Here is a 20,219-nt window from a genome sequence, read left to right on the forward strand (position 1 = left end):
ACTGCAGATCGAGAGGTCCCCGGTTCAATCCCGGGTGCCCCCTTCATTTTTCAGTATCTCGAAAAAACAAATGACGATTGTCGCGGTGAGTTGCAAATACATGTTTGAGATGCACCCTGCACGCCATACCGAAGGCTTTGGAGCAACATTTCAATGGGGGGGGGATCGCAGCCCAGGGTCTTGCAGGTCATCGTCCTCCCGCCATGAGGTCGAACTGTACGAAATCCACTTGCTTGGGGGAAGAATCTTGTACACTGAATTTTGTAGAATATGGTGATAGGCAAAAGTTTTCATGTACTGCTGCACGGAGAAACAAAAATTGGAGGAGCTGGGATTTGAACCCAGGACTTTCTGCATGCGAAGCAGACACTCTACCACTGAGTTACACCCCCGCCAGAGCAAGTACATCCGGGACGAGTGTCTCGTGGATCCTACTGTCATTATTTCTTAGGTTTGAACGGTACAGTAAGTGTTCGAGGAACCTATTCATGACAAGACCTAAGCAGCGTCGACTCCGTGGCGCAACGGTAGCGCGTCTGACTCCAGATCAGAAGGTTGCGTGTTCAAATCACGTCGGGGTCACAATGAAATTTTCGTTTACGAAAGCCATAGGCGAGTATGTCAGTTTAATCAGATACCAAACGATTACGGAGAACGGACGAACAGAACTTGCTTGAAAAAAAGCTACTAGTGCAATTTTCGCGTTCTGACATTAAGGTGAAGGCGCCGACTCGCACTTTCTCCAGGCGCGAAGTGTCTAGTATTTTTGATATTTATATCGTTTAACGCTAATATATAACTGAGAGATAATGATTACGCAATATTTTGCTCGATTAGACGTCTTTAGCCAGGCAGAGTATAATGTTTTTCCTTAAGTTATGGGAACGCAAAGATCGTGAAAGGGGGTATAGCTCAGTCGTAGAGCATTCGACTGCAGATCGAGAGGTCCCTGGTTCAATCCCGGGTGCCCGCTTCATTTTTCAGTATCTCGAAAAAACAAATGACGATTGTCGCGGTGAGTTGCAAATACATGTTTGAGATGCACCCTGCACGCCATACCGAAGGCTTTGGAGCAACATTTCAATGGGGGGGGGATCGCAGCCCAGGGTCTTGCAGGTCATCGTCCTCCCGCCATGAGGTCGAACTGTACGAAATCCACTTGCTTGGGGGAAGAATCTTGTACACTGAATTTTGTAGAATATGGTGATAGGCAAAAGTTTTCATGTACTGCTGCACGGAGAAACAAAATTTGGAGGAGCTGGGATTTGAACCCAGGACTTTCTGCATGCGAAGCAGACACTCTACCACTGAGTTACACCCCCGCCAGAGCAAGTACATCCGGGACGAGTGTCTCGTGGATCCTACTGTCATTATTTCTTAGGTTTGAACGGTACAGTAAGTGTTCGAGGAACCTATTCATGACAAGACCTAAGCAGCGTCGACTCCGTGGCGCAACGGTAGCGCGTCTGACTCCAGATCAGAAGGTTGCGTGTTCAAATCACGTCGGGGTCACAATGAAATTTTCGTTTACGAAAGCCATAGGCGAGTATGTCAGTTTAATCAGATACCAAACGATTACGGAGAACGGACGAACAGAACTTGCTTGAAAAAAAGCTACTAGTGCAATTTCCGCGTTCTGACATTAAGGTGAAGGCGCCGACTCGCACTTTCTCCAGGCGCGAAGTGTCTAGTATTTTTGATATTTATATCGTTTAACGCTAATATATAACTGAGAGATAATGATTACGCAATATTTTGCTCGATTAGACGTCTTTAGCCAGGCAGAGTATAATATTTTTCCTTAAGTTATGGGAACGCAAAGATCGTGAAAGGGGGTATAGCTCAGTCGTAGAGCATTCGACTGCAGATCGAGAGGTCCCCGGTTCAATCCCGGGTGCCCCCTTCATTTTTCAGTATCTCGAAAAAACAAATGACGATTGTCGCGGTGAGTTGCAAATACATGTTTGAGATGCACCCTGCACGCCATACCGAAGGCTTTGGAGCAACATTTCAATGGGGGGGGATCGCAGCCCAGGGTCTTGCAGGTCATCGTCCTCCCGCCATGAGGTCGAACTGTACGAAATCCACTTGCTTGGGGGAAGAATCTTGTACACTGAATTTTGTAGAATATGGTGATAGGCAAAAGTTTTCATGTACTGCTGCACGGAGAAACAAAAATTGGAGGAGCTGGGATTTGAACCCAGGACTTTCTGCATGCGAAGCAGACACTCTACAACTGAGTTACACCCCCGCCAGAGCAAGTACATCCGGGACGAGTGTCTCGTGGATCCTACTGTCATTATTTCTTAGGTTTGAACGGTACAGTAAGTGTTCGAGGAACCTATTCATGACAAGACCTAAGCAGCGTCGACTCCGTGGCGCAACGGTAGCGCGTCTGACTCCAGATCAGAAGGTTGCGTGTTCAAATCACGTCGGGGTCACAATGAAATTTTCGTTTACGAAAGCCATAGGCGAGTATGTCAGTTTAATCAGATACCAAACGATTACGGAGAACGGACGAACAGAACTTGCTTGAAAAAAAGCTACTAGTGCAATTTTCGCGTTCTGACATTAAGGTGAAGGCGCCGACTCGCACTTTCTCCAGGCGCGAAGTGTCTAGTATTTTTGATATTTATATCGTTTAACGCTAATATATAACTGAGAGATAATGATTACGCAATATTTTGCTCGATTAGACGTCTTTAGCCAGGCAGAGTATAATATTTTTCCTTAAGTTATGGGAACGCAAAGATCGTGAAAGGGGGTATAGCTCAGTCGTAGAGCATTCGACTGCAGATCGAGAGGTCCCCGGTTCAATCCCGGGTGCCCCCTTCATTTACAGTATCTCGAAAAAACAAATGACGATTGTCGCGGTGAGTTGCAAATACATGTTTGAGATGCACCCTGCACGCCATACCGAAGGCTTTGGAGCAACATTTCAATGGGGGGGGATCGCAGCCCAGGGTCTTGCAGGTCATCGTCCTCCCGCCATGAGGTCGAACTGTACGAAATCCACTTGCTTGGGGGAAGAATCTTGTACACTGAATTTTGTAGAATATGGTGATAGGCAAAAGTTTTCATGTACTGCTGCACGGAGAAACAAAAATTGGAGGAGCTGGGATTTGAACCCAGGACTTTCTGCATGCGAAGCAGACACTCTACCACTGAGTTACACCCCCGCTAGAGCAAGTGCATCCGGGACGAGTGTCTCGTGGATCCTACTGTCATTATTTCTTAGGTTTGAACGGTACAGTAAGTGTTCGAGGAACCTATTCATGACAAGACCTAAGCAGCGTCGACTCCGTGGCGCAACGGTAGCGCGTCTGACTCCAGATCAGAAGGTTGCGTGTTCAAATCACGTCGGGGTCACAATGAAATTTTCGTTTACGAAAGCCATAGGCGAGTATGTCAGTTTAATCAGATACCAAACGATTACGGAGAACGGACGAACAGAACTTGCTTGAAAAAAAGCTACTAGTGCAATTTTCGCGTTCTGACATTAAGGTGAAGGCGCCGACTCGCACTTTCTCCAGGCGCGAAGTGTCTAGTATTTTTGATATTTATATCGTTTAACGCTAATATATAACTGAGAGATAATGATTACGCAATATTTTGCTCGATTAGACGTCTTTAGCCAGGCAGAGTATAATATTTTTCCTTAAGTTATGGGAACGCAAAGATCGTGAAAGGGGGTATAGCTCAGTCGTAGAGCATTCGACTGCAGATCGAGAGGTCCCCGGTTCAATCCCGGGTGCCCCCTTCATTTTTCAGTATCTCGAAAAAACAAATGACGATTGTCGCGGTGAGTTGCAAATACATGTTTGAGATGCACCCTGCACGCCATACCGAAGGCTTTGGAGCAACATTTCAATGGGGGGGGATCGCAGCCCAGGGTCTTGCAGGTCATCGTCCTCCCGCCATGAGGTCGAACCAGTTCCGCTTTAGACGCCGTGCAGTGTGGACGTGCCTAGTCTTCCGCTCCGCCGTAGCGTTACGTATAGTGGACTATCGTTTTTGTTTACGTGTTGTGTTGCAACTTCTGTGAGTGTTTCTCCGTCGTTGTTTCGTACCTTGTGTTACTTTCTGTCCTTATTTCAGTGTTTTTTGTGTAGCGGTTTCGACCGCATATTTTGAAAATGTCGTCCCAGGTTATTCCTCGTCAGGCTACAGTTAGTTTTGCTTTTGACAAGTCAACCCGCCATGTGCAACCTAGTTCTCTTGAGATTCATGATAGGTTGGTAGATACCTTTGGTGTTCATTCGGATCAGGTGCACACTGCTTATTTTGATACCGAACTGTATGTTTTCTTTGTTAAGTTTATGGACCCACTTCAGGTTGATAAAATTCTTTCTAAATATGGTCATCAAGTTCTCTTTCGGCATCGGGATGATTCTGTAAGTACCGTGCTGCTTTCCAATGCTTCCATCACGTATACCAATGTTCGTGTTTACAACCTTCCACCGGAGGTGGATAATGTCTATCTTAAGGAGGGTCTACAGAAGTATGGTGATGTAAAGAGCATTCGCCTTGAACGCTGGTCAAGCCAACATCGCCTGCAATGTTACAGTGGTATTCGTTCAGTCGAAATGCACGTTAAGCAGAATATTCCATCTCACCTGCAGATCGGTGGATATCGTGTCCATGTAACATATAGTGGTCAGGTGGGCACCTGTTTTTTGTGCAATGAAAGTGGTCACGTGCGTACCGACTGTCCGCGGAGAGTTTTTGTTTTAAAAAATTCTCTCGAACAGCGTCGCAAGTTAACGGTCGCTGACCTCGTTGCAGGTGGTTCTGCTCTTGGTGTAGCACAGTCCAGTGGTAGTAGCGCCCCTCCACAGGTTTTGCGCACCCCTGATACAGAATTTCCTCCTTTGCGTGCTAAATCTGATGTTGTTCCGTCTGTCCCTCAGGTGGGTGTGCCACTTTTGAATAATAAGAGGCGTCGCCCACACGATGGAAATAGTACGGATGAGGATCTCCCTGAGATGCCCCAGTCCGAGCGACCGGCATCCTCCGAGCCACTGTGTACTGTAGCTGCTCCCTGCCCTCCTGAGGTAGCGGTTCCGGTGGCGGCTGCTGGCGCCCCTCCGGCCTCCGACGCAGCTTCTCTCGAGTCGGGTCGTCGGTCGGGCCTGTTGGCGCCGTCTTCCGAACCGACTTCGATGTCACAACAAGTGGAGCCGCGACAACTTCCTGCTTCGCTGCCCCATACCTCTGCCAGCGGAGCTGCTCCGCTTCCTTCCAACTCTGCGGCCTCGGACCTTCCTGCTCACGTTTCGCCTCCGTGCAGTCCATGTTTGCCGGAAGCTAGTGCAGGTGTTGACCATTCCGTTTTGTCGGATGTTTCCCCCGCGACCCCGGATCCCGCATGTGGACCGGCGCGGGTGGTGTCGGATACAGAACTTGACCCTCCTACGTCACCGGCGGCTGAAGTTTCCTTGCCCGTCAGCCGACGCAAGTTACGCGTTCAGCCGAACGTTAATGCTGTTCGTAAAAAACCGAAACGTAAGGGATCCGCGGAACGGGGTAGCAGTCCCCCTCCCTCGGATGCCTCTGTCACCCCTGCTATGGACTGTGACGCTGGTGCGTCGGTGTAGGTGATTTGTTTTCTCGCTTTTCTCTCTATGGTTCAAGCATACACCTTTCTTACCTTAAATGTTAACCGTATTGAGTCCGACGTTCGCATTGCCTCTTTGCGGCAGTTTATTTACGACGCCTGTGCGGACGTAGTGTTTTTGCAGGAAGTGTTGTTTTCTGATCTCTCTCTACCTGGATTTCAAACTGTTTTTAATGTCGCGCCGGAATATTCAACAGGAACTGCTCTTTTCTTTCGAGAGGGCATTCCTATTACTGACATTGAATTCCTTGACTCTGGCCGTGGGATTGGTTGTCGTCTTTTTGATCTCCGCCTCGTTGTTTTGTATGCCCCCTCTGGTTCGGGTCACACTGTGGCTCGATCGCGCTTTTATAAAGAAGAGCTTATTTATCTTTTGCGCCAGAGTCCTCGGAGTCTCCTGCTCGGAGGCGATTTTAATTGTGTTTTACGCCCTGCAGACCAGTCCCCCAATTTTAATTATTGCCGTGATTTACATGACTTAGTTCGTACGATGCATCTGCGTGATGTTTGGGAACACAAATATCCAACCCTGGTGAAATATACGTTTTTTACCGCGTCCTCATGCAGTAGACTCGACAGATTCTATTTATCTGATTTTTTATGTGCTAAAATTCTTTCTGTCGATGTTATTCCTACTAGTTTTTCTGACCATTGTGCTTTTACTGCAACTGTAAATCTTAGTCGCCAACCTGCAAAACTTTATCGTTCCCAGTGGATGTTAAATGTTTCCCACCTTGCCGACAGTGCTATGGATGATGTTATAAGTGGCGTGTGGGAGCGATGTCTTCGCTCTGTCCCGCGATACCCCTCCTTGCTGGTTTGGTGGACTGCGTTTGCCAAGCCCAAGATTCGTCAGACTTTGATTTTCTACTGTGCTGCTAGGACGCGTGATTTTAAGAACACGTATGAATATTACTACTCTGTCCTGCGTGAACTATATGACGCGGCGGGTACCTCTCCACTGCGGATCCATGATGTTCGTCGTGTTATGGCCAAGCTCTTGAGCCTTAAACGACGACAGATGGATGGTCTGCGAGTTAAGTCGAAACCTCACTCTCTTGTTGAAGGTGAACCGACATCCTTGTACCACCTGCTACGGCATCAGACTCGTCGTCGTCGCTCCTTCATCTCTTCTCTTACGGTGGATGATGGGCGACAGCTTATTGCACAGGAGGAAATGGTTCGTGCTCTTCATCAGTATTACACTAGTCTATATTCTGCCGATGATTCTGGTGAGTCTCTTTCGGATGATGTCTTTGGGGATCTAACTGCGACGATCGCGCCTGACGCGAACGGCGAATTTCTCCGGGAGTTCCAGGTAGATGATGTTTTCGATTTTATTGCTCGCTCTCCGTCCAGTAAATCGCCGGGTCCAGACGGCCTGCCTAAAGAATTTTATCTCCGTTTTTGGCCTCTTTTGGGTGGCATTTTTACGCAGATTTTAAATGAGATTGTCAGGGGGATGGATGTGCCTGCCGATTTTAAAGTAGGGAAAATTGTTTTAATCCCGAAGTCCTCTGGTCGTTTATCTGCTGCCAATCTTCGTCCGCTCACATTGCTGAATTTTGACTATAAGACAGCTGCTAGAGCGCTCAATAGCCGGTTGTCTTCTCTGCTTCGGGGTGTGATTGGTGCACATCAATGTTGTTTTCATGATAGATCTATTCTGACACCAGTAGCCGAATATCGGGATGTTGTCTCGGTTGCGGCGGTTACAAACGTACATTGTGCCTTTGCCTTCCTTGATTTTTATAAGGCTTTTGATCACGTCAGTCATGTGTTTTTAGATCGTGTTTTAGGTACAATAGGTTTTAACGCTTCATCACGTGGTGTTCTTGGCAATTTGTATAGGGGAATAACAGCTCGGGTGTCAGTCAATGGGCAGCTGACGCCGCCCATTGCTATCCGCCGCGGAGTGCCTCAGGGTAGTCCGCTCTCTATGTCTTTATTCGTATTGTCCCTGGAACCGCTGCTTCGGACTATTGCTCTCAAGCTTCAGGGTATGTCCCTCTCTGGTGGGAAGCTCTCTGTTAAGGCATATGCGGATGATGTCGTTGTTCTCCTCCGTCAACGTGATGATATCCCGTTGTTGAAAGGGGCGGTTGATGCATACTGTCGTGTCTCTGGAGCGCGTCTCAATCAGGGTAAATGTAAGTTCCTTGATATTCGAGGATTTCGCGATGCTGACGTCCCTTGGGCCACTTTTGTCGATCGCCATACGTCCTTGGGGATTATCATTGATCGGTGTCCTCTAAAAATGGCGGCTCTCAATTGGAAATCTGTCACCGAGAAGATACAGGGGGCTCTGATGGTCCATGAGCAGCGCTCTGCTACCATTTTGCAAAAAGTCAGAATTTTAGACACCTACGTTCTATGTAAAGCTTATTATGTTGCTCAGCTGTTCCCACTTCCCATGATGGTGGCGAAAAGGTTGCGCCAATTGTCTAGCAGGTTTATATGGAAGGGCCATCTATTCAAGTTACGTTACGAGGTAATGACGAAACCGCGTCTCTCCGGAGGCTTGGGCCTCTCTGACATTACTCGCAAGGCGTCTGCTTTGTACGTCCGCCGAACGACTCTAATTGTTACGCAAGAAGTGACTTCAATTACATCGAGGCTTTTTACTGTTGTGCGTCCGGCGAGCCTTGCTCCACCTGTCGATGTCGGACGCCTAAATTTTAAGTTGAAACACATTCGGGAATTTTACATTGCGGTGAGTTACCTCGGTGACGTCTTCTTGCGGCGACCGGTGCCAACGACCAAGGGCTTGATTGCCCGCTGGGAGGGGCTGGCCGGTCCCAATCCAATAGAACTGGCGTCTCCATCTGTGTCCTGGAGGAACGTCTGGAAGAACGTTAGTCTGCCGATCCACTCTATGGCCGTGGCGTCCACGTGGTATAGGGTAATAAATAATTTGGTTCCCACCAATGTACGACTGCACCGTATTGGTCTTTCTGACACGGACACCTGTACTCGGTGTGGTCTCCTGGATACCCTTGAACATCGATTCACCTGCTGTGGGCACCTTGCTAATTGGCGTTGGCTCAGGAAACAACTTGCTTTTGTCACTAGGTCTGCTGAAGCCGCTTATACTATTGACATCATCGTCCGGCCCGATTCTTCCTTTTTTCCGCGGACGAAGCTCCATACCGTCATGTGGTTGATTGGCCATTTCGTACATTTTGTCAACAGTTGTCATGAAGAGGATGGACACCTAGCGTTTCGGCAGTACATGCTTACTGCTTACTGGCAGCGCTTGCGATTGCCAGGCCTCCGAGATGATTTTGCCAATATGCTTAGCCTGACATTTGAAAGAGAGGGTGTTGGCTAAGGTCACCTGTGTGAGCCATTTTCTTTTATACTGTTTCTGGATTTGCCGCCTTTATATATGTTTCTTCTCTACACCAGGACTGAAGTTTTCGTGTTTTAATCTTTATTTCACTCAGCAGTCTACATTACATAGTCATGTTTTAGGATTTTAATTTCAGTACTGTAAAAAAAAAAAAAAAAAAAAAAAGTTGGTTAGAGCGTCGTGCTAATAACGCGAAGGTCGTGGGTTCGATCCCCCCACGGGCCACTACTCTTTTACTACTACGAAAAGGCAGCGCCGATTTCAGCTGGCGAGTGTGATGACCAAAAGATCATCATCCCGCGTGGAAGTTGACAGAGGATCCGAACCCGACTCGTCGGGAAGCGCTACATCATTCACTCGGCAATGGCCATAATATCTTGAATACACTGGTTCTCAAAAAAAAAAAAAAAAAAAAAAAAGTCGTAGAGCATTCGACTGCAGATCGAGAGGTCCCCGGTTCAATCCCGGGTGCCCCCTTCATTTTTCAGTATCTCGAAAAAACAAATGACGATTGTCGCGGTGAGTTGCAAATACATGTTTGAGATGCACCCTGCACGCCATACCGAAGGCTTTGGAGCAACATTTCAATGGGGGGGGATCGCAGCCCAGGGTCTTGCAGGTCATCGTCCTCCCGCCATGAGGTCGAACTGTACGAAATCCACTTGCTTGGGGGAAGAATCTTGTACACTGAATTTTGTAGAATATGGTGATAGGCAAAAGTTTTCATGTACTGCTGCACGGAGAAACAAAAATTGGAGGAGCTGGGATTTGAACCCAGGACTTTCTGCATGCGAAGCAGACACTCTACCACTGAGTTACACCCCCGCCAGAGCAAGTACATCCGGGACGAGTGTCTCGTGGATCCTACTGTCATTATTTCTTAGGTTTGAACGGTACAGTAAGTGTTCGAGGAACCTATTCATGACAAGACCTAAGCAGCGTCGACTCCGTGGCGCAACGGTAGCGCGTCTGACTCCAGATCAGAAGGTTGCGTGTTCAAATCACGTCGGGGTCACAATGAAATTTTCGTTTACGAAAGCCATAGGCGAGTATGTCAGTTTAATCAGATACCAAACGATTACGGAGAACGGACGAACAGAACTTGCTTGAAAAAAAGCTACTAGTGCAATTTTCGCGTTCTGACATTAAGGTGAAGGCGCCGACTCGCACTTTCTCCAGGCGCGAAGTGTCTAGTATTTTTGATATTTATATCGTTTAACGCTAATATATAACTGAGAGATAATGATTACGCAATATTTTGCTCGATTAGACGTCTTTAGCCAGGCAGAGTATAATATTTTTCCTTAAGTTATGGGAACGCAAAGATCGTGAAAGGGGGTATAGCTCAGTCGTAGAGCATTCGACTGCAGATCGAGAGGTCCCCGGTTCAATCCCGGGTGCCCCCTTCATTTTTCAGTATCTCGAAAAAACAAATGACGATTGTCGCGGTGAGTTGCAAATACATGTTTGAGATGCACCCTGCACGCCATACCGAAGGCTTTGGAGCAACATTTCAATGGGGGGGGGGGATCGCAGCCCAGGGTCTTGCAGGTCATCGTCCTCCCGCCATGAGGTCGAACTGTACGAAATCCACTTGCTTGGGGGAAGAATCTTGTACACTGAATTTTGTAGAATATGGTGATAGGCAAAAGTTTTCATGTACTGCTGCACGGAGAAACAAAAATTGGAGGAGCTGGGATTTGAACCCAGGACTTTCTGCATGCGAAGCAGACACTCTACCACTGAGTTACACCCCCGCCAGAGCAAGTACATCCGGGACGAGTGTCTCGTGGATCCTACTGTCATTATTTCTTAGGTTTGAACGGTACAGTAAGTGTTCGAGGAACCTATTCATGACAAGACCTAAGCAGCGTCGACTCCGTGGCGCAACGGTAGCGCGTCTGACTCCAGATCAGAAGGTTGCGTGTTCAAATCACGTCGGGGTCACAATGAAATTTTCGTTTACGAAAGCCATAGGCGAGTATGTCAGTTTAATCAGATACCAAACGATTACGGAGAACGGACGAACAGAACTTGCTTGAAAAAAAGCTACTAGTGCAATTTTCGCGTTCTGACATTAAGGTGAAGGCGCCGACTCGCACTTTCTCCAGGCGCGAAGTGTCTAGTATTTTTGATATTTATATCGTTTAACGCTAATATATAACTGAGAGATAATGATTACGCAATATTTTGCTCGATTAGACGTCTTTAGCCAGGCAGAGTATAATATTTTTCCTTAAGTTATGGGAACGCAAAGATCGTGAAAGGGGGTATAGCTCAGTCGTGTGTTACGGGTTCGGTTTCGTAGAAGTTTGTGGTTGACAGTAGTGCCTGAAATACCCACCGAAATTCTGTATAGCGTTATCACGCGACGCGGTTGCACCGAATAATTAGTGATTATCTAACTCCTGATATGGAAAGTGGCGATCACATTCATACCGACAGATTCGTGTCGAGTTCAGCGGAACATTCTAAACCACAGGAACATGCCGAATTGGGAATGATGGAAAATTTACGTAGCAGTGAAGAGCTTGGTTTTATGGGAGACAGGCACATTGAACACCAGCCAGAGGATTTTCTTTTCGGTGGGGGCGTGAGGAAGGATAAATTTGTGCCTTCAGCGACCGACGTTAATCAATTTATCCTTCATGAAAGCAGAACGAACGTACCAACAGAGGAAGGGTTATTAGCTGCCAATACAAATGTTGGGAAGCCCAGCGAAGCAAGTGAAAATGAAGATTTAGGTGTTGCTGAAAGGACACACAATTCTGCTTTTAATGTCAGTGGCCAAGATAGTTCAGGTAGTGTGGACATTGGGGAAAATGGGCTTAATAAAACATCGAGCAAAATTGCGCCAGAGAACGGACAAACAGCAACGGAAGCCGAAGAAAATCGTGATGGTGTTAACAGTTTTACCTTTCCTCCGGACAAAACAAGTGATTCAGTGCCCAGAGATGAGGTAGCAAAGGACTCGGATAATACTAATCTACAAACCAACATGGATGTACTGAAAGTAAGTCCCCAAATTAATAAGACTGACGCTGAAGACTTTAAATCAAATGATAATTCACTCACACTCGGTGAAAATGCAGATCTCAGATCTGATGATCACTGGTCAAGTAACAGTAAGACTGTGCAGCAAAGAGAGTCTTTAGGTCCGAGTGAACAGAAATCTGAGAATGAAAATGTGAAAGAGAGTAGTGAGAATAGTAATAATTCTTTTATATCTAATGAAAGGTCCGAGATCCAAACAAAGACTGAAAGTGATGAAATTTCAGAAAGTGAAAAACATCTAAAATTTGTTTCACATGAAGGTGATAAAAAGGACCCTGTAGAAAGAAAGCAACAAATTGAGTTTGAGGACAAGCATTCTGCTTTGAATAAAAGTGAAGGAGAGTCTGTGGAAGAGAAAAAACAAACTGAATCACCTGCAATAGCTGGAAACACACATCTAGGAGAGAATCAGGAAGACTTAAAATTAGACACGTCTGGTAAACAAGAGGAGACAGATGAGAACACTGATAAAAGATCTGAATTACCAGTATCAAAGGATGAAACCGAAGATGAATGGTTGGATATTTTGGGCAGTGGACATCTTAAGAAGAAGATCATTAAAAAAGCAGAAAATGAGTATAGGCCACAAAATTTACATATATGTGAAATAAATTTAGAGGGGCGCCTTGAAGATGGAACGGTAGTAGAAAAGTTTGAAAATCTCAAAATACAAATTGGTGACGTTGAGGTCATACAGGGAATTGATTTGGCTCTACCTCTTATGAATGTGGGTGAAGTTGCTTTGCTGGAAGTTGGCCCACGATTTGCTTATGGGAATTTAGGTCGCTCACCGGTTATTCCACCAGATGCAAAGCTTATGTATACAATTGAGTTACTGAGTGCTGAAGGTGAACCAGACCTAGAATCTCTTTCCATTGCCCAACGCAGAGAAATAGGCGATAAAAAACGCGAACGAGGAAACTGGTGGTTTTCCAGGCAAGAATACTCATTTGCTATACAGAGTTACAGGCGAGCCATAGAGTTTCTGGATGAAGCTGAAGGTGGATTCTCCATTGAGAAGAAAGATATTTCAGAGGATGCGGAAAAACAGTTGCAAGAACTACTAGAAGATAGGTTGAAGGTATTCAATAACTTGGCTGCAGCTCAGATGAAGATAAAGGCATACGATGCTGCCCTGAAGTCAGTAGATAATGTTCTTCGTTGCCAGCCTCAAAATGTTAAAGCTCTTTTTAGAAAAGGAAAGATCCTAGCTGCAAAAGGAGATACAACAGCAGCGTTATCAGTCTTGCGAAATGCAAGTCAGTTGGAACCTGAATCAAAGGTGATAAAGCAAGAAGTGCAGCGCCTTTTGGATGTAATTAAACGTGACACAAAGCAAGAGAAAAGCCTCTATAAGAAAATGTTGGGGCAGAATAAGAGTACAGAAAATACTGCAAGAGGATCGAGGATTTCTTATCGAACTTGGGGCATAGCGTGCAGCAGTGTTGCAGTTGTTCTCCTAGGAGCAATAGCATACCGTTACAGGTTCTTGTAACCTTATTCCAGAGTGATTATGCCTAAATGTCAGGTTCATGATTATGGTTTTTGGGTATTTTGTGGTTGCAGAGAAATGACTAGTTCTTGTTTGTAGATCCCACACAATAGTGTGTTTACTGTAAGTGTAAATTTTTGTTAAGAGGTTTACAAAGACATATAGTTTTATATGAGTAACATTTAAAATTGTTTGAATGTAAAAGTTATGCTGCCTTATCGTAACTATGTAATTGCTGCTGTATAAATGCTGTTTCCTAACTTGGACAGTTAAATTTACCTAATTTGGTAGTGGTGATTTGCAGCTGTTCCATTCATATCTTAAATCATATGCAGATATTTTGCATTGAATAATTCCAAGTTACATATGCGCTAAATAGCATGCATGAAGCAAATCTCTCTGTATTGTACTGCAGGATTTTTCGTATACCTGAAGCTTATTGGTTTATAAAGAATAAATATTTTCTATTGTTTTCAAAAAAAAAAAAAAAAAAAGTCGTAGAGCATTCGACTGCAGATCGAGAGGTCCCCGGTTCAATCCCGGGTGCCCCCTTCATTTTTCAGTATCTCGAAAAAACAAATGACGATTGTCGCGGTGAGTTGCAAATACATGATTGAGATGCACCCTGCACGCCATACCGAAGGCTTTGGAGCAACATTTCAATGGGGGGGGATCGCAGCCCAGGGTCTTGCAGGTCATCGTCCTCCCGCCATGAGGTCGAACTGTACGAAATCCACTTGCTTGGGGGAAGAATCTTGTACACTGAATTTTGTAGAATATGGTGATAGGCAAAAGTTTTCATGTACTGCTGCACGGAGAAACAAAAATTGGAGGAGCTGGGATTTGAACCCAGGACTTTCTGCATGCGAAGCAGACACTCTACCACTGAGTTACACCCCCGCCAGAGCAAGTACATCCGGGACGAGTGTCTCGTGGATCCTACTGTCATTATTTCTTAGGTTTGAACGGTACAGTAAGTGTTCGAGGAACCTATTCATGACAAGACCTAAGCAGCGTCGACTCCGTGGCGCAACGGTAGCGCGTCTGACTCCAGATCAGAAGGTTGCGTGTTCAAATCACGTCGGGGTCACAATGAAATTTTCGTTTACGAAAGCCATAGGCGAGTATGTCAGTTTAATCAGATACCAAACGATTACGGAGAACGGACGAACAGAACTTGCTTGAAAAAAAGCTACTAGTGCAATTTTCGCGTTCTGACATTAAGGTGAAGGCGCCGACTCGCACTTTCTCCAGGCGCGAAGTGTCTAGTATTTTTGATATTTATATCGTTTAACGCTAATATATAACTGAGAGATAATGATTACGCAATATTTTGCTCGATTAGACGTCTTTAGCCAGGCAGAGTATAATATTTTTCCTTAAGTTATGGGAACGCAAAGATCGTGAAAGGGGGTATAGCTCAGTCGTAGAGCATTCGACTGCAGATCGAGAGGTCCCCGGTTCAATCCCGGGTGCCCCCTTCATTTTTCAGTATCTCGAAAAAACAAATGACGATTGTCGCGGTGAGTTGCAAATACATGTTTGAGATGCACCCTGCACGCCATACCGAAGGCTTTGGAGCAACATTTCAATGGGGGGGGGATCGCAGCCCAGGGTCTTGCAGGTCATCGTCCTCCCGCCATGAGGTCGAACTGTACGAAATCCACTTGCTTGGGGGAAGAATCTTGTACACTGAATTTTGTAGAATATGGTGATAGGCAAAAGTTTTCATGTACTGCTGCACGGAGAAACAAAAATTGGAGGAGCTGGGATTTGAACCCAGGACTTTCTGCATGCGAAGCAGACACTCTACCACTTTTTTTTTTTTTTTTTCTTTGTTTTTTATCTTTTTTTAGGGCCTCCCTTCTCCCCTTACAGCCCTCCTTGCGCTCTCCATGAATGCCGTCCTTGGCGAGCTTCATCAGCTATAGTCAAAAGAAATCAAAGTCTCCAGATTCACTGGCGTCGTACAACAGTACACAAAAAGAATACTGGTTCTTCCGGATTACAAGGAGTTCATTGCCTCGTCTTCTTTGCAATATAAGTGCAACGAAAAATAGAAATCTCTCTCAAAACCAAGGGAAAAAAAATGTCTCTTCCCGCAAAAAACAAATAATGAGGAATAAGAAAGAAAAGAAAACTTCAGGTTCTTCAAGCGCCATAGGCGAAACGATAACGAAAATAGTATTCAGTGTTCGCTTGTACTTGGGAACTTCACCGTGGAAATGTTAACAGTAATGGCGGATTGACCGTAGAATCACCCAATTCCCTGTTTCTCAAACAGTATTTTTAACATGTTTCCAAAATCCCTTTTAATGTGCGGGAACTGGTTTCTTCGCCAATATGCCGTTTCCATATAAGCAGTAAAGGCAGTAATATTGTCTTCTCCGTGGTTAGTGATGACGTAAGTGACAAAATGACCCAGCATCCACATAACAGTATTGTTTTTCGTTTTGGGGTAATACCGTGTATCAGGCCACAGGAGGATATCAGTTGTATAAAGACTTTCAGTGCTACGTGTGAGCAGCGCCAATCGTTTCCGCACCCAATGCCAGTTGAACTGATGCCCGCAGCAAGTAAACCTGTGCCTCAGAGTGTCAACGAATCCACATTTGAGGCAGTTGTCAGTAGCACTTAAGCCAATGCGGTTGAGTTTTTCGTTGGTTGGAACAAGATTGTGGACAACTTTATACCAGGCGGAAATCACATCGGAGGAATGAATTTTTAGAGTAATATTGGTCCACACTGCCGTCCAGACGATTCTTGGGTAGTGCACTTCAATTGTAGTTGGAGCTTCGTACTTCTGCCACTGAGCAAGTAAGAACACTGTCGTGAGACAAGGACTTGTGAAAACACTGTCACCTAAGTAACTAATTTCGAGGTAATAAACACCGACATGTTGCAATTGAAAGTTGAGTTTCCCGATGTCAATAGGCGGTTTCATACATTTAGGGCGAACAATGCGAAACAGCTTCGATGTGATAGTATGGGGCATCGTGGTAATTATCACAGTTGTTCGTTTTATATAGAGTGCTGTCGCCTTTCGACGGATATCATTGAGTTGCAGGCCCCCAGCTTGCACTGACTTAGACAGTGTGGTATAGGTTAACTTAAAAATATGACCGAGCCACACAAACCTGCTGGACAAACGCATGATCTTATGGGCTTGCATTTTGGGAAGAGGGAACACCTGAGCGACATAATAAGCTTTACAGAGTATGTATGTATTCAAAATCCTGATCTTCTGGAGGATATTTGTCGATCGCCATGTGTTTTCCACTATAGCTCCCTGTATTCGATTGGCAGTAAGTTTCCAGTTTTTAGCTGCCATACGTAAGGGACACCTATCGATGATGATACCCAGAGCAACATGTTGTTCGACGATCTGCGCCCACGGTATAGCAAGAGATTCGAAGCCCCGTAAGCGTAGAACCTTACATTTACCCTCACTGAGTTTCGCCCCAGAAGCAGTGCTGTAAGTATCAATCTCAGCCCGCAATTGGGCCACTTCAGACTCATGACGTAGGATAACAGCAACATCATCGGCGTAAGCCCTCACTGTAAGATTGCTCCCTAAGACAGAAAGGCCAGTTAATGTGATACACAATCGCTTCAGAAATGGCTCGAGCGACAAAACAAAGAGCGACATCGACAACGGACTGCCTTGCGGTACACCGCGTCGTATGCTAACAGCTTGTGTCAGCTGACCGTTAACTGTGATCCTAGCAGTAATGCCGGTTATCATATTCCGAATGACTGCCACAGCTCGTTCTTCGAGTCCAATTCGTTGCAGGATGCGTTCTAAATAGTGATGACTAACGCGGTCAAAAGCTTTGCAAAAGTCAAGAAAAAGGAAAGCACATTTGATGTTGGTTACGGCCGCTACTGAAATAACGTCTCTGTACTCTGCAACCGGAGTCATAATGGTTCTCCCTGGAAGGCAAGACTGATGTGAATGAATAACTTTCCCAAGGATGGGGGTCATTCTGCTATTAATCGCTCGGGCAATCGTTTTATAATCAAAGTTCAATAATGTGATTGGACGGAGATAATCAACTCGCTTGTGACCAGTTCTCTTCGGGACTAAAACAATTCTACCCACTTTGAAGTCGGCAGGAAGAGGACCACCACTCATGACTTCATTAACAATTTCAGTAAAAGTACCACCAAGGACATTCCAGAATTTGGTATAAAATTCCTTGGGCAAACCATCAGGACCAGGCGATTTAAAGGAAGGCGACGTGGAGATCAAGGCTAAAACTTCCTCGGGAGTGAAATCCGATAAAAAGTCGACATTGTCAGCAGGACTAATCGCCCTATCAAAAACATTGACCACCGCACTGACAGCAGGTTCATTGACAATCTCACTGGAATACAGTCGTTGGAAATGTTGGTGAATTTCACTAATAATGGCCGCTTGAGTAGAGAGTAATTCCCCATTATCTCTTTCCAAAACATCAATGAAAGCCCGGCGGCGGCGTGATAAATGCTTGAATAAATGGGACATAGATGTCATTTCGTCGGCTAAAACAGATTTAGGTTTGGATTTAACTTTCAGACCTTCCAATTGTTGACGCTTCAAGCTGACAAGTTTAGCCTTGACACGTTGAATTGATGGAAAGGTAGTGTTGGTCGCAGTGGATGAATCATACAGTTGTCGCAACACAGTGTAGTAAAACTCAAAGGTCTTCTTGCAGGCGCGTGCTTTCTGAGCACTATAATAAATGAGACTTTTTCGAAGCTTTGGTTTGGCAACAGTGGTCCACCACATCGCTTTAGTCGGATAAAAAGTGATGGAACGCAAACAAGTTTCCCACACATGTCTGATAACGTCAAATAATTCAGCGTCCGCCAGATGCGATATGTTTAACATCCACGGGGAACGAAATAATTTGGTAGGCTGTCGATTTAAGTGAACTGTTGCCGCAACAGCGCAATGGTCGGTAAAACTAGCCGGGATTACGTCAACCGCTAGGAGTCGGTCACTGATGCAGTCCGAGAGATAAATTCTATCCAGACGGCTGCATGAAGTAACGGTGAAAAAAGTGAATTTAACTAAAGTAGGATACTTCAGTTCCCAAGCATCTTTCAGCTTAATATTCTTAACGAGTTCGTGCAGTTCTTTACAGTAGTTAAAATTAGGGGACTGATCGTTTTTACGTAGAACACAGTTAAAGTCACCTCCTATTATCAGGTTTTGAGGACTTCCCCGCAACAGATACGTAACATCCTCCTTATAAAAACGTGACCGTTCGAATTTGTTGCTGTTGCCTGACGGGGCATATAAGTTAACAAGGGTGACATCAAAAATTTTACAGCCCACTCCTCGACCGGAATCTAAAAACTCGATCTCCCCAACTGGAATACCTTCCCGTATTAAAAGTGCGGTACCTGTACTTTCCTCAGGAGCAACGTTTGATATGGTTTTAAAACCAGAGATGAAGAGATTCAAAACAGTAACTTCCTGTAACAACACAATATCAGCGTCAGATTCGTATAGAAACTGCTGTAGGGCCGCAATTTTGAGATCAGATCGAATCTTATTTATGTTCAGGGAGACGAATTTGTACGCTTGTGCCATTAGTACAGTGAGGTACGGAAAGGGTCACTAAACAACACTGGTCGCATTACAAGGGCATAGAAACTTCGGAATGGTCTGCATTGTCGGGAGGATCACGAACAGTCACTTGGGTGTCGTTGGGTTTGTTTTTCTTCCGTACTGCATTGACGTTCGGTTGAACTTTGGTCCTACTACGTGTTCTGCTAGGGAACACATCGGCAGACGGAGGTGTGGGAGGGTCCTGAGTGACTTCGCAGTCCATAACGTGATGTGACGCCTCAGCCATCTGATCTGCAGAAAGATCTGACGCAGTAGGTGGACAAGGTTGTTTGTTGTCTCTAGCACGAACTTCGTGTTTGTTTGTAGACGGACTTTGACTTCCTTCAGTTTGTACACAAATACTGCCTTCCCCGTTATGCTTATCGGGAGCACGTGCTTGTTGTGATTCGTCCTGTGGTGACGTCGCGACTTCAGGCGGCGGGCTCGGCTGTTGTGATGCCAAAGCTGCCTGTACGTCACTCGGAATGACGTCAATAGCCGCAACGTCGACAGCTGCGTGCGACGGTTCAGAAAAACTTGAGTTAGTAACCGTAACCGGCATCTCTTTCGGGACATCATGTTCTAATTCCTGGAGATCCTCGTCCGGACTATCATCATCACACGTTCGTCGCCGTTTGTGGCTCAGCAGCTGCACGTCAGATTTGGAAGCAGCCGGATCTGTAACCGGTTTTGAAGGAAAGGGTGGAAAGTCGGCAACAGGCAAACCAGGCTCCGGGGGCAATATTTCACTATCACTAGGGCGTTCGATGTCTGTGATTGGTGCCTCCCTAACAAGATCGGCCAATGTCAATTTTCTACGCTGTTCCAAAGTACTTTTGAGAACAAAGACACGTTTAGGGCAGTTCATACGCAAGTGGCCAGTTTCGTTACAAATAAAGCATGTGCCTGGTTGCCCACTGTACGTGACATGCACTTTATACCCACAAACAATAAGATGGGAGGGGATATCTTGCTTGACGTGCATTTCGACTGACCGGACGCCACTAAAACACTGTAACCGATGTTGACTAGACCAACGTTCGTTACGGATTTGCTTGACCTCCCCATACTTCGTCAAAATCTCACGTAAATAACAGTTTTCAAC

At 45.6% G+C, this 20,219-nt stretch overlaps 1 protein-coding gene and 20 non-coding genes across 21 annotated transcripts; 14 read left to right on the forward strand and 7 right to left on the reverse strand.

Annotated features, from left to right (window-relative positions):
• Window positions 1-320: 320 nt before the first annotated feature.
• Window positions 321-392, reverse strand: Trnaa-cgc. Its single transcript has one exon. It is a non-coding gene; the product is annotated as a tRNA-Ala (tRNA).
• Window positions 393-510: 118 nt separating this feature from the next.
• Trnaw-cca lies at window positions 511-582 on the forward strand. The gene has a single exon. It is a non-coding gene; the product is annotated as a tRNA-Trp (tRNA).
• Window positions 583-901: 319 nt separating this feature from the next.
• On the forward strand, window positions 902-973 carry Trnac-gca. The gene has a single exon. It is a non-coding gene; the product is annotated as a tRNA-Cys (tRNA).
• Window positions 974-1,250: 277 nt separating this feature from the next.
• Window positions 1,251-1,322, reverse strand: Trnaa-cgc. The gene has a single exon. It is a non-coding gene; the product is annotated as a tRNA-Ala (tRNA).
• Window positions 1,323-1,440: 118 nt separating this feature from the next.
• On the forward strand, window positions 1,441-1,512 carry Trnaw-cca. The gene has a single exon. It is a non-coding gene; the product is annotated as a tRNA-Trp (tRNA).
• Window positions 1,513-1,831: 319 nt separating this feature from the next.
• Window positions 1,832-1,903, forward strand: Trnac-gca. Its single transcript has one exon. It is a non-coding gene; the product is annotated as a tRNA-Cys (tRNA).
• A 276-nt stretch (window positions 1,904-2,179) lies between these two features.
• Window positions 2,180-2,251, reverse strand: Trnaa-cgc. Its single transcript has one exon. It is a non-coding gene; the product is annotated as a tRNA-Ala (tRNA).
• Window positions 2,252-2,369: 118 nt separating this feature from the next.
• Window positions 2,370-2,441, forward strand: Trnaw-cca. The gene has a single exon. It is a non-coding gene; the product is annotated as a tRNA-Trp (tRNA).
• Window positions 2,442-2,760: 319 nt separating this feature from the next.
• Window positions 2,761-2,832, forward strand: Trnac-gca. The gene has a single exon. It is a non-coding gene; the product is annotated as a tRNA-Cys (tRNA).
• A 275-nt stretch (window positions 2,833-3,107) lies between these two features.
• Window positions 3,108-3,179, reverse strand: Trnaa-cgc. Its single transcript has one exon. It is a non-coding gene; the product is annotated as a tRNA-Ala (tRNA).
• A 118-nt stretch (window positions 3,180-3,297) lies between these two features.
• On the forward strand, window positions 3,298-3,369 carry Trnaw-cca. Its single transcript has one exon. It is a non-coding gene; the product is annotated as a tRNA-Trp (tRNA).
• Window positions 3,370-3,688: 319 nt separating this feature from the next.
• Window positions 3,689-3,760, forward strand: Trnac-gca. Its single transcript has one exon. It is a non-coding gene; the product is annotated as a tRNA-Cys (tRNA).
• Window positions 3,761-9,722: 5,962 nt separating this feature from the next.
• On the reverse strand, window positions 9,723-9,794 carry Trnaa-cgc. Its single transcript has one exon. It is a non-coding gene; the product is annotated as a tRNA-Ala (tRNA).
• Window positions 9,795-9,912: 118 nt separating this feature from the next.
• Trnaw-cca lies at window positions 9,913-9,984 on the forward strand. The gene has a single exon. It is a non-coding gene; the product is annotated as a tRNA-Trp (tRNA).
• Window positions 9,985-10,303: 319 nt separating this feature from the next.
• Trnac-gca lies at window positions 10,304-10,375 on the forward strand. The gene has a single exon. It is a non-coding gene; the product is annotated as a tRNA-Cys (tRNA).
• Window positions 10,376-10,654: 279 nt separating this feature from the next.
• Trnaa-cgc lies at window positions 10,655-10,726 on the reverse strand. Its single transcript has one exon. It is a non-coding gene; the product is annotated as a tRNA-Ala (tRNA).
• Window positions 10,727-10,844: 118 nt separating this feature from the next.
• Trnaw-cca lies at window positions 10,845-10,916 on the forward strand. Its single transcript has one exon. It is a non-coding gene; the product is annotated as a tRNA-Trp (tRNA).
• A 344-nt stretch (window positions 10,917-11,260) lies between these two features.
• Window positions 11,261-13,961, forward strand: LOC124788038 (70 kDa peptidyl-prolyl isomerase-like). Its single transcript, XM_047255096.1, has one exon. It carries the CDS (start codon window positions 11,383-11,385, stop codon window positions 13,516-13,518), a length of 2,136 nt encoding a protein of 711 aa, XP_047111052.1. The 5' UTR covers window positions 11,261-11,382; the 3' UTR covers window positions 13,519-13,961.
• A 382-nt stretch (window positions 13,962-14,343) lies between these two features.
• Trnaa-cgc lies at window positions 14,344-14,415 on the reverse strand. Its single transcript has one exon. It is a non-coding gene; the product is annotated as a tRNA-Ala (tRNA).
• Window positions 14,416-14,533: 118 nt separating this feature from the next.
• Trnaw-cca lies at window positions 14,534-14,605 on the forward strand. Its single transcript has one exon. It is a non-coding gene; the product is annotated as a tRNA-Trp (tRNA).
• A 319-nt stretch (window positions 14,606-14,924) lies between these two features.
• On the forward strand, window positions 14,925-14,996 carry Trnac-gca. Its single transcript has one exon. It is a non-coding gene; the product is annotated as a tRNA-Cys (tRNA).
• The last annotated feature ends 5,223 nt before the right edge of the window (window positions 14,997-20,219 follow it).

Source organism: Schistocerca piceifrons, chromosome 3 (genome assembly GCF_021461385.2).
Source record: "Schistocerca piceifrons isolate TAMUIC-IGC-003096 chromosome 3, iqSchPice1.1, whole genome shotgun sequence".
Classification (NCBI taxonomy): Eukaryota; Metazoa; Arthropoda; class Insecta; order Orthoptera; family Acrididae; genus Schistocerca; species Schistocerca piceifrons.

Bases quoted from the DNA above. Each gene is read 5' to 3' on its own strand.
- LOC124788038 (XM_047255096.1), top strand. From the start codon at position 11,383: ATGGAAAGTGGCGATCACATTCATACCGACAGATTCGTGTCGAGTTCA.